Source organism: Eschscholzia californica, unplaced genomic scaffold, assembly GCF_041429995.1.
Source record: "Eschscholzia californica isolate CP2 unplaced genomic scaffold, dmEscCali1.0.p SCAF_1, whole genome shotgun sequence".
In the NCBI taxonomy this organism is placed as follows: domain Eukaryota; kingdom Viridiplantae; phylum Streptophyta; class Magnoliopsida; order Ranunculales; family Papaveraceae; genus Eschscholzia; species Eschscholzia californica.
In genome coordinates this window covers 14,834,911-14,846,662 of record NW_028238198.1, presented here as the reverse complement: position 1 = coordinate 14,846,662, position 11,752 = coordinate 14,834,911, and the positions used below count along the sequence as shown (strand labels likewise).

The following is an 11,752-nucleotide window of genomic DNA, read 5'->3' as shown; positions in this document are numbered from 1 at the left end:
TGAATTGTCTAACTTTTTATCTTCTTTTTTGAGTCTTTTATAATGCTATAGACGTTCTTAATACATTTTTTATTTGAATTTGTCAGCGGGAATAAAGGGCCCGAACCCGAACAAAGAGGACTAGAAAAAACTAGAGAAAAAAATAATACATCAAAATGTCAATAGAGAAACAAATAAACGAATAAACAATAAAGAATAGAGCAAATGTTGTCTTGCTAACTAGCTACACCGAACTCTAATAACTCATCTTTTGTCGTCATCTACAATCTTCTGGAGGTCAGCAGGTAGATTATGTGGTAACATCTCGATATATCCCGATACTGGCTTCATTTTCGATAAGTAATCTGCTGCTTGGTTGATTTCTCGATAAACATGTTGAATAGAGCATTCATCCATTTGCCTCCATAACTCCTATATTTCTCGGACTACACGGATAAGTTGCTAGGGAGGCTTCTTCCCCTCATAAGACAAAATCGAAAGAGCAAGGGAGGAGTCCGTAGCGATCTTCACTCGTTTTACCAAATTTTGCCGCAAGCTTTAACCCTAGGCAAATTCCCTGCATCTCATGCATAATTACCGACCTCCTCTCTGACCATGTTGTTGCTGCTATTATAGGCTCGCCTCGTGAGGTTCTCAAGATCGCACCATAACCACCTGAGACATCATCAAATGCCCCATTGGTACTGATTAGAGTCTGATCCATACTAGGACCTACCCATTTACAAGTTTTCGATTCAAGATAGTGGTAAAGTCAGATTCCATCGTTCTAAGATCTACTGAGCACCACCCAACCCATTCGGTTTACGTCTCCATGTCATTACCTTTGTCTTGATGTCGCTGACTATTTTCCTGAATAGGATTTGTTCTGTTTTTTCCTCCCTACGAAAGACTCGGTTATTGCGTTCGATCCAAATGTGATAGAAGAACCCGATAAATACCATGATATTGAGTCGTCCTATGACAGAGTTGCCATTGAAAGTGTTAATACACCATTCAATTTCATCAGCCCAGCCCCCTATTGAATTTTTTTCTAATACCCATTAACATTAGAAGATCTGTCCATACCTTGAGAGAATAAGAACATTGTAAAAAAAGATGTTCATCAGACTCTTCAGCTACTTTACATAGCGGACGTACCTCATCTATATCTAGCCCCCATGATTTTAACTTTACGTTTGTCTTTAACCCTCGTTTCATGGCGATCCAGGTTATAAATGAATGTTTCGGTATCCCCTCCGGGCACCAAACTAATTTTGACCAGGGAACTAGCTGCTTTTTTTGCCTTATAAAGTTGTATGTATCTCTAACCGTGTAGTCTCCCGTATTAGTTATCTTCCATACCACCGTATCCTTTTCAATCCCTCCCACCACAACTTCATTCAGAGTATTAAAGACCACCTCGAAAGCATGTCCAATCTGGTCAGAGAACTCCCAACGACCCTCTAGTAAGAACTCTGATACCAAGGCGTCTTCCCTTATATTGTAAACGAATCGACCATTAGCTTTGAAGTAGTCGATAAGTGATCCCATAGGGTGCCAAACATCTCTCCAAAAAAAGGTTTTTGTGCCATCGTGTATCAAGTATTGAACCATACCTCTAGCCAGATCCGTACAACCAAGTATACGTCTCCAACACCACGAACAACTAGTAGGGACTTTCATGGTCCAGAAACTCTTGTTTCGGATCAGATTCCTCGTTACCCATCGGACCCATAAAGTATTCTTCTCACTGATTAAGTCTCATATGTGTCGAAGATTCATTGTTAGATTCATAGTTTCTATATCTCGGATACCAAGCCCTCCTTCACATTTTGGTAAGTAGACATCAAACCATTTCACCGCAGGCTAATTACTCCCCTCCTCGAGCCCTTTCCATAGGAATCTGTTGAAGGTACGATTAATCTCTTTATAGACCCTCTTTGAGAGAACAAAAACGGAAGCCCAAAAAACTAGCATGCTGCCTAGAACCGTCCGGATCAACAGTAGACGACCTGCATAAGATAGGAATCGTACTTTCCAAGACTGTACTCGAGTCTGAATTTGATTTAATAACGGAATACAATCTTTGTAAGCTAGTCTGGATGCTAGTAGAGGTAGCCCCAGATACCTGATCGGTAGGGTTCCTAGCTGGAACCCAAGTACTGCTCTAACCACCTCCTTCTGGTCCCCGTTCTTAATACATTAAGATAAATATCGTATTTTGTTCTTCAAGTCAAATACAAAATTATTTTTCTTTCGAAACCAATTTTTGTTTCTCATATAATACGTTAAGACTAGAAATAATACATTATAAAGGAACACAATACAATCCAATTATTCATAATACGTTTTGAACATAAATAATCATATTTTTTTTAGAATTATCTTTCTCTTGCTATAAATTTCATATCTTCCCTAACACATTATGAACTACTGTGCTACCTTTTTCGGTCGAGAGAGATACTGGGTTTGAAATAGAGTTTTGACCTAAGCTCAGTAAAGACAATTTCTTGTAAGCCTAAACTAAACCCTTATTAGAAGTGTAATATTTGGGCTACAAACTCTATTTCTCGAGCAAAAATAGTCGTAACATGAAAAACTAGATCAAATAAAACAAATTAATTTTCGAACGGTATGATATTTATAAACACAAAAGGGTTTTATTAAGTTCCTTAACCATTGATTGAGATTTATTTAACAACTTACCTTCAAAGATTAATTATTTCTCAAATATGGCATCTTATTTTTAAATTTTTTATTTTCTATGTCATTCTAAATAACTGACTTCTTTTAAACGTACACACTTTATAATCTAATCCATAAAAATTACTTGAGAATGTTGAAAATTTCATTTTTGGCCCCCAATTCGTGACAAAACTGACTGTTTATGCCGTATAAGTGTCTCCCAGTTCGTTTGGCTCCTAAGACCCAATTTTTTTTCGTATTGTTTCAAAAGTACCCTTTTGGCATTCTTGTATTTTGTTTTTTCTCATTTATCCCCCTCAATCCTTGTTCTCTCCTACACGTCACCCCCTTACTCTACATCATTAAACTCTATCCTCCCTCCACCTCACCTCTTTTTTCCTCATGATCGATCAAGAAGTTGTCGCTAACAACATTCTTCGACGACCCTCAAATAAAAATAAATTTCTCTTCCCTTTTTCTTTTTCCTCTCTCCCTCTTTTGTTTATCTCTTCACACTCTCTCCTATCAAGCAAAAGGGTTTTCCTTCCTTTTACCGGACAGAGAAGAGAGAGAGGTAAGAAAGTAAAGAGACGAGGGAAGATAAGAAAAAAGTTGAAATTTAATGGAGAAGGTTGTCGGCCAACAAACATATGTCGACAACCGTGAAGAAGGAGAAGAAAATGTGGGGTGTAGGAAGGAGAGGGTTTTATGATGTGGAGTGAAGGGGTGATGTGGAGTGAGAGAAAAAGAAATGAGGTGATTAAATCAAAAAGAGGCTTATGGGGGTCAAATGGACAGTTGATCACAAATTGGGAGCCAAAATTAAACTAACCCCTTTTTCGAATTATGATTAAAAAAGAATTCTTTTGGAATGTTGATTCTTCAAATTAATTTTTTAAAGTTTTTTCTCGGAAGAATTTTGTGACAAGGATAATTTATCTACAATCAACTGTTGATGTCAAAAAACGCCAATCTCGATTATCAGTCAGGAAACACAGACTTGATGTTGGATCACGTCTGAATGGATGATACTGCTTCTTTGATTCTCGATCCTGCTCCAGAAAACCTGAGGGAGAAACCTGAAAAGAGTTCGGAAACCTCTTCGACGCTGAAGACAGTCAGATTGCTCTTTGCAGTTAAAAAACGAGTATTGAATGAATCCTGAAGTCCTTACCTTGTCGAAGGTCATGTGATGCCCTTTTATAGGTTGTTTTGGACAGACTGTGATAAACGGTGAGATTTAGGCGGTTGAGATCCACCTTGTTGTATTAGAACTACTATTTTGTAGTTAGAATTTTCTCTTTGTGTTTATCTCGTATCCAGGATAATTAGAAGTTCCTACGTTCAAGAATCCTTCGTAGATATCCTGCCGAGTTTATAGATCTTCTAAGCGATGTTTCATCCTTCGAGACTCTTGAAGCCCAAGATAATTAAACGCTTGAGATCTTAATCGACTGAGATCTTTCGGAAGATTTGGGATTAAGCCGGTAAGCGTGCGAGACACTTCTGCCTTTTTCATGTTCAAGGCTTAAGGCACCGGCCTTGCTTACGTAAACCCCCCCCCCCCCCCCCCCCCAACTCTTCTTACAAATCCCAGGGCAAACCTGGTTGTGTTTGAGGAATGACAGGGCTGGAGCTCTTTAGATGATCTTGCCGACCTCCCGATTCTGGGGTTTGTTGGCAGACTTCTTTGGGCCTAGCGGCCTTGTTGCCTTGAGACGGGTTGATCAGTTGAACTTTTGGTCTCTTCTTGACTTATTGGCGATAATCAACGTATGACCATTTTATGTACCATCATCAACTTTGGTCTTTATATGGTTATCATTCAAAACGGATTACACGTTTTAAATAGGTTTATGGTATTTTACAAGTTTCAACTTGTTTTCTATATCTAACTCGAAGATTTATTGAGATTATCTTCAAACTTTAAAAAGGTATAATGAAAGCGGCAATCCTCTGTTAGACAAAGGATCTAAAGCTTGTCAATTATTACATGTTTAAATTTATTAAAATACATTTAAAAGAGTTAATTTGCCAAAACATCTAACAAACATGAATACCAAATGTTGGGTTAAGAGCATGCATCCGTGGGAGAGACAAAAACTAACGAAGACCAGTTATATACTAGCTGATTTGATGCTTAAAGGCTAACTAAAGTGACTCTTTCACAAAAGATAGGAAAGCCTTGTCCCTAACATATATCTAGTACTTATCCGTGTCCTTTGTGTAAAACTAATTTAAAATGTCAGAATAACATTAAGTCGATTACAAGCTGTACAAAACTGGAAAGGAAACTAATTGGATGCATAAACATGATTGTCATTTTGTTGGTGGAAAACTAGAAACTTGCCTGATGATCAGTGACCATGACAATCAGTATGGGGTCGACCACCAATAATAGATATTTTCATCGAACCCCTTCCAAAGGGTACTATCCAAGTTGAGTGTTGTCCGTTTTAACAAAAAAAAAAAAAAGGTTGAGTGTTGTCCAATATCAAAACAATTGTTTTTTGTAGGTGACAATAATTTTCCACACATGGAACAAAAATACTCACAATATCTTTGTGGACCAAATGTATTTTAACATATGACAAGTACGGTATGAAACTCTCATAAAAAAAAGAAAAAGTACGGTATGAAAAGGATAATCAAACATATGAATGGTTCTTTCTCTATATATGGCGAATCATCTCACACGATTTTCATTCAACGAAGTCGTACGTCTATAAAGTAACACACCGGTGTTTCTAAAAGTATACATTTCTAATTGCAGTTATCTCCTATTGTGTTTTTAAGTCATATTATCTCTTACAGTCCTATTTTTTTTTTTGTTGAAAGGCATAACCCCAAATTGAGGTATTAAGTGGTAAACCTAGTACGACTTTTGGTCAATCTACAAGGACCAGGGTTTCAATTTCATACATAAGCCGAAAAAAGAAAATAACAAACAACTTACACTTAAACTATGCCTAATGGTTGGGAGGTTTATTTCTAAATGTGAGAGAGGTCAAGAGTTTCGATGGAGAATCCATTTTGAACATGTAGACATATGCTTACCTAGGTTTAGTTCTTGATTTCTAGCCGACTCAGACCAAAGGTAGATACTCTTCAGTGCTAGATAACCTCATAACTAGTTAAAGAGTCATCATATGATACCAATGCTAAGTCTTAATCGTAAATAACGAATAACAAGTAATTATGAAATATGCATGAAATAAATATGAAAAGAGCTTAATCTCTTAACCGAAACATGAGTATCACATTAAAATTGGGAATCATCAAACATGCATTAATGTAATAAAGACTTCATCACCAAACCGTCAAGAAGAGACTTAACTACTCGTAGACTGGTTCTCACGTACATATTCAATCGGAAGTGTAATCGAGTCCAGAATTATGAGTATGACATAGTAACCAACTTAATTCACTTGTATCAAGTTTAGTAAGAATCAAAACAAATAGAAATTAAGAACTAAAGAGATTACTATTATAAATAATTCAATGAATCTTAAGAGTACTCAATCATAGATGTACTAAAAATATGCACAAAAATATGAATCACTGGTATATTTTGTCTATAGAAATTAACAACTATGGTAGTCTAGGTGACACTTGGTAGTGTTCAAAAAAAAAAAAAAAAAACAACTATGGTAGTGTAAGTGACACTAGAGTTAATTAAGACAACTTTAATTAATTCTAGAAGGCTCAAGGAAGGAAGAACAATCAATTAGAGAGACAGATGAGTTAATTGGCAGGAGGAGGAGAGAGAGAGTGTTTTGGAAGAGGGTAGGAAATGAGTTTTCCCACTTTTTTTGTGGTATAATAAATCAGTCTTTTTTCCAAAAAAAATTTCCACAAGAAATCTTCCTTCTCGCTATTTAGGCCAAACCAAATGGCGGAAAACTCATTTTCTTAAGAAAATCAGTTTTTTCATATCTTTTCCCCACGTATGAAACGAACCTTAGATATTTGACGTGCGGGAATGAAATGTGACTCCTGAGAATCACATTCAGGTAACGTGATTTTTTAGGAATCAAATTATTGTAGTTTGATGTTTGGTTTGACCCGGAACGGGAACGTTATTCATAACATACTCCTAATTAAGTGTTTGGTTCGGAGAAGAATAAGAATGTAAATTTTTGTAAAAGTTCACTTTTATTCTTACTGAAACTACATAAATTACACATCAACTTTATATATATTAAAATCAGTATTATTTACCTAAATTAGTAGCTATGAAATATTAACAGGAGACATCAAAATGAAGTATTTAAAGGTCTATTTAAAATAAATATAGGTATAGTAGTAAAAATTTATCTGATAATCAACTAGAAAGAAGAGAAATACCAACTCACTTTTACTTTAAACGGCTCCTGAAAGTAATCTCATTAAATTTTTTAATGACACGTGTGTGATTACGTGGCAAACCAGGGTTATTCAAATCGTCTTCTTCTTCCTTCTCCATCCCGACCCTCCAAATAAAAACCCTAAAACAGTAAAGCTGAAAAAGACCAAATAAAAAAGAAACAAAACGAGGGAAAACCAAAACCCTAAAAAAATATCTCTCACCATCTTCAGATGGTCCCAAAATCCCCATCACAGGTATCTCTTTCTCTCTCTATAATTTCTCTAAATGCCCTCGTTTTGTAGAGCTTCAAGCATTGATCATCACCATTGAAGTTGTCTGTTTTTCTTTTTTGGGTTTGTTTGATTCTTGTTTTCCCTTCATTTATTCACTGATATAGACATTGATTGGTTAATAATAATGGTGTTTGAATCGGAATCGCAGAAGAATAATTTCTGTGTATTGGAGGATGGATATGGTGAGATTATAGTTCCTAAGGAGGAGATGGAACTTCATAAAGAGACTACCAGTTGTAACCCTATTGAGCTTCGATTTCAGTTCCCTGATGTTCGACGCGCCATGACTGTGAGCATCTCTCTCTCTAAAAACCTACTTGAATCACCTTTCAGTTTCAAAGTTAGCTTTTTTTTTTGAGAAACTGGATTCTATTTATCATTTTTTACCTTTTCTTTGGTATCTTAGATGCTCTCTGTTAGAAAAGCAAATTTTTTTTTTGGGTTTTTATAATGCTTGCTTCAGCAAAAAGGAACAGTGGGTTTTCTGCTTGATTTATATTGCAACAAGAATAGAATTCAAACTGAGAATCAAAATCAGATAAAATTAATTTTGGAGAAAGGAGAGTTATAATGGAATGGATCATATATGAAATAAAAGGTGGGCCAATTTTTGCATAGTGGTAGTTTGATAGGGGAATTTTCAAGGGAAAAGAGAGAAATGAATTCCGTTCTCTGATGGTGAAAAGTTAACCTAAAGTTGTGCTTTGAGGTTTATCTGTGACTGAGGAGACATTACCCTCTCTCTGTTGAGTCTCTAGCCTTGAGGCCTAAAGTACTGCACGTCTGCGCCTTAGTTTAGGCTGTAATCCTCCCAGGTGTTGAAGCGTACTGTAGGCATAGGCAGAATTTATTGGCCCTAGTTCACTTTTTCATGTCCCCGGACGTGGGTTCGAGAAAGGCAATGTTAGAGTTTTCAAGAACAGAAAACTAGTGAGTGTTGATGTTGAAAATGAAAACTCTAGGACAAACAATGATTAAAAATCATACCAATGATTTATATGTGATCAAAGTTCAAAAAGACGGTTGAGGCAAAAGCCTCAAGGCTAAACTGTATGTTTTCTTTCGAATTTAAGTATTAATAGAGCAAGCAAATTGTATTATTTCACCCATACACATGGATTTTTGTTTGTATGTCAATCACGTAGCTCAATATGACTTAATTTTTTCGTAAGAAAGTAGCGAACTCTGTCTTGTTTTCTATGTTATATGGTTGTTGTGTGCTTGTCCAAATTGTTGTATGCATTTTTGTTAGAAAACATTACTCATCATTAAAGTGATAAAAGACCTCACTCCCAAGACCACGGATTAGGTGGAGACTGGAGAGTATATGATTGAACTTGTGATTTTGTTTGCTCCTCTCCTATACTCCTCGATGACTATATTATCACTTATCAGCAAATGTATTATTAGTTCTTGTTCGTGAAAGCTTATGTTACCAATTAAAAGATAAATATGGTTTTAGCCTTTTCATGCTTCAAAGTTTGTAGGATTTGGTATATAAGTAGTATCTCAACCTCGAAACTGTGTTTTATGTTGATGCAGGGTTTTGTCAGGACTAGAGAAGTTGGGGAATTCATTAGTGGGGCCATGGCAGGTGCCATGACCAAAGCTGTTCTTGCTCCCTTGGAAACCATAAGGTTTGTTTCAATGGCCTCTTGTACGTAGTGAGGTTCACTTTAAGTTATAACTCATCAAACTTCTCCAGTCCTCTGAATTACCAAAAACAAGATGGAGAATGCATCTCAGTTTATGAGCTTTACCTGTTTTAAGATAACTTAAATTACTATATATATGTCATTCATAATATTGTGATCCGGGGAAAATGCAGGACAAGAATGGTGGTTGGTGTTGGATCCAGAAATATTGCAGGTAGTTTCGTTGAGGTTATGGAGCAACGAGGCTGGCCAGGACTGTGGGCTGGTAACACAGTCAACATGATTCGGATAATTCCGACTCAGGCAATCGAGCTTGCCACATTTGAGTGCGTAAAGAGAGCAGTGACGTCGGTTAAGGAGGATTGGGAGCAAAATGGATGCCCCAAAGTTCAAATTGGACGTCTGACATTGAACTTTTCTATTTCGTGGTTATCTCCAACAGCTGTTGGTGGTGCTGCTGCTGGAATTTTTAGCACCCTTGCTTGCCATCCGCTTGAAGTCTTGAAGGTAAAAGATGCAACTTAGTAATTGGTTTGTTTTCTAATGTATGATTACGGACCAAATTAGAGAAGTATTGACAAACGCTGTTCTCTTCATTCTTGTTTAACTTAGATAGGTAACAGAATTAGTAGACAAAAACCAAGGCATTGGTATATAAGTGGCGGCATTCTTTAATTTCTTCCGTTATACTTCGAAACCATTACATTAACTTTCTGTGTCAACAGCTAGTTTAATGAAGCTCATCTGTCATTCTTGCTTCTGTTTTTTGTTAAGTTATTAGTTTCACAGTTTCAATATACAGTGGTGTAGCTTCTAAACGATGATTTTGTTCCTGTTCTTCTGCAGGATAGGTTGACTGTGAATCGTGAGGCTTACCCTACTATCACCCTCGCACTGAGCAAAATTTACAAAGAAGGTGGAGTGAAAGCCTTGTATTCTGGATTGTCTCCTACATTGATTGGCATGCTTCCATACAGCACTTGCTTCTACTTCATGTACGAGAAGATAAAAACTTCTTATTGTCGAGCAAACAACAAGAAGACTTTAAACCGTCCAGAGATGCTTCTTATAGGAGCTATATCAGGTAAGCTCTTTACTTGAAAGCAAATGTTGTTTTATCCGAGTTAGTCCCTATTCTTATTGATAGAATACAGATCTTATCAAGGAAACAACAGAGTTGATACAAAAGATTCGTAAACAAGTACTTCAAGCTCCACCGATTTCTTAGGATACAACTATTTAACTAACTTGACCGGTCAATCTGTCGGTCGTCCCAATTCTTATACTATGCCCCAATTAATTTAGGATTGAAGTCCTACATCGTCTCCCATTTGGGTCGTTCTACCACCTTAGATAAACCGTCTTTATCAGCTTTATGGAACAGCGGTAATGGATGGTGAGATAGAAAAAACAAGAGTTATGAGAAAAGTTGGTTAATGTGTGACAGGTTTCACGGCAAGTACTATTAGCTTTCCGTTGGAGGTGGCAAGAAAGCGGTTGATGGTAGGAGCATTAAGAGGGAAGTGTCCGCCGCACATGGGAGCTGCAATAGCAGAAGTGATACAGGAGGAGGGATTAAAAGGACTTTACAGAGGATGGGGTGCTAGTTGTTTGAAAGTGATGCCATCCTCAGGTATAACTTGGATGTTTTATGAAGCTTGGAAGGATATACTACTAATTGACAGAATTCCCTTATAACACCACCCAGGGGGTTCCCTGTCTCCCTTCCGATGACCCACATTTGTTCGAGCATTTCGAATTCAAGGTGCTTGTCTGGGTTTAATGGATACTTACATTTTTAGTACTAGAAATATAAGTTATGACAGTTGGTCTGATTTTGATTCAGATTATCATTTGATATCTGTATTATGGTTAAGTGAGATAGCAAATACAAGATTCATGTCTGAGTTCAAGGTGCTTGTCTAGGTTAATATACTAAGGTGGTGTTTCAAAATGGCACCAGCACCATCACCACTATGCAGAATACCTCCTTCACGAATCCGCCACCCCTTTATTAAACCGCCACCTACTTGGTGAATCATCTCCACCACAACCAGCTCCACTATAACCGGACACTAGACTACTGCATCACCAATATCATATCACTAGAACATATCAATTACCAAAACCACGTCGTCGTTGACCAAACTCAATAATAATAAAACCCCAAATGGAACTAGGATCCAACTATAGAATAATAATGAAACCCCAAATGGAGCTAGGGTCCAAATATAGAATAATGCGTTCTGGGTCCAAAATAAAATATGGTCCATCCGTCTTAGGCCCTTTACGTTGCCGATTTTGCCCTTTTTGTGTTGTTTCCCATGTTCTTCTCTTAGCTTCAAATTAGCTCATTAAACCAATATTGACTTCTTACTTTCTCAAAAAAAAAAAAATTTGACTTCTTGCATTTGGGTATATTTATTTACAAAGCGAATGGATTATATCATTATAATTTGTCACTACAAATTCTAATCTAATCTATTTCTCTTTCTGTATCAAATCTATCTTTACTTTTGGACTGTGTAGAAAGACAAAGTTGATATTCTGTTTTTGAATAAAAATCTTTACAAATTAAGAAGATTTAAAGTTGGCCTTTGACAAGGAGACATCAATCATTGAGTTTGCATTCATTAAAGATTTTTATAATTTTGTATGGGTAAGTTACAAATTTTTGTTTAATACTTTGTACCTAAATAGAAAGACTCCTGTTAGTCTTAACAAAAAAAAAAAAAAAAAAAAAGAAAGACTCCTGTTAGAATTTGACACCTCTCTTAAATTAGTGGCCTATG

The 11,752-nt window shown here is 36.5% G+C and overlaps 1 protein-coding gene across 2 annotated transcripts; it reads left to right on the top strand.

Moving 5' to 3' along the window:
• Window positions 1-7,063: 7,063 nt before the first annotated feature.
• LOC147564428 (Mitochondrial substrate carrier family protein) lies at window positions 7,064-10,873 on the top strand. 2 transcript variants are annotated; one of them, XM_086646155.1, is made up of 6 exons: window positions 7,064-7,266; window positions 7,454-7,594; window positions 8,848-8,942; window positions 9,134-9,467; window positions 9,807-10,044; window positions 10,408-10,873. In XM_086646155.1, the coding sequence occupies exons 1-6, from the start codon at window positions 7,243-7,245 to the stop codon at window positions 10,656-10,658; spliced, it is 1,083 nt and encodes a 360-aa protein (XP_086502281.1). In that variant the 5' UTR covers window positions 7,064-7,242; the 3' UTR covers window positions 10,659-10,873. The 2 variants fall into 2 exon arrangements, with proteins under 2 accessions (XP_086502281.1, XP_086502289.1); XM_086646163.1 differs by lacking the exon at window positions 7,064-7,266 and having other exon boundaries at window positions 7,415-7,594.
• Window positions 10,874-11,752: the final 879 nt, after the last annotated feature.

Excerpts from the sequence above, each read along its gene's own strand:
- LOC147564428 (XM_086646155.1), top strand. The coding sequence starts at position 7,243 with ATGGTCCCAAAATCCCCATCACAG. Across the intron at positions 7,595-8,847 it reads ATGTTCGACGCGCCATGACT|GGTTTTGTCAGGACTAGAGA; the intron begins GTGAGCATCTCT and ends ATGTTGATGCAG. Across the intron at positions 8,943-9,133 it reads GCTCCCTTGGAAACCATAAG|GACAAGAATGGTGGTTGGTG; the intron begins GTTTGTTTCAAT and ends GGGAAAATGCAG.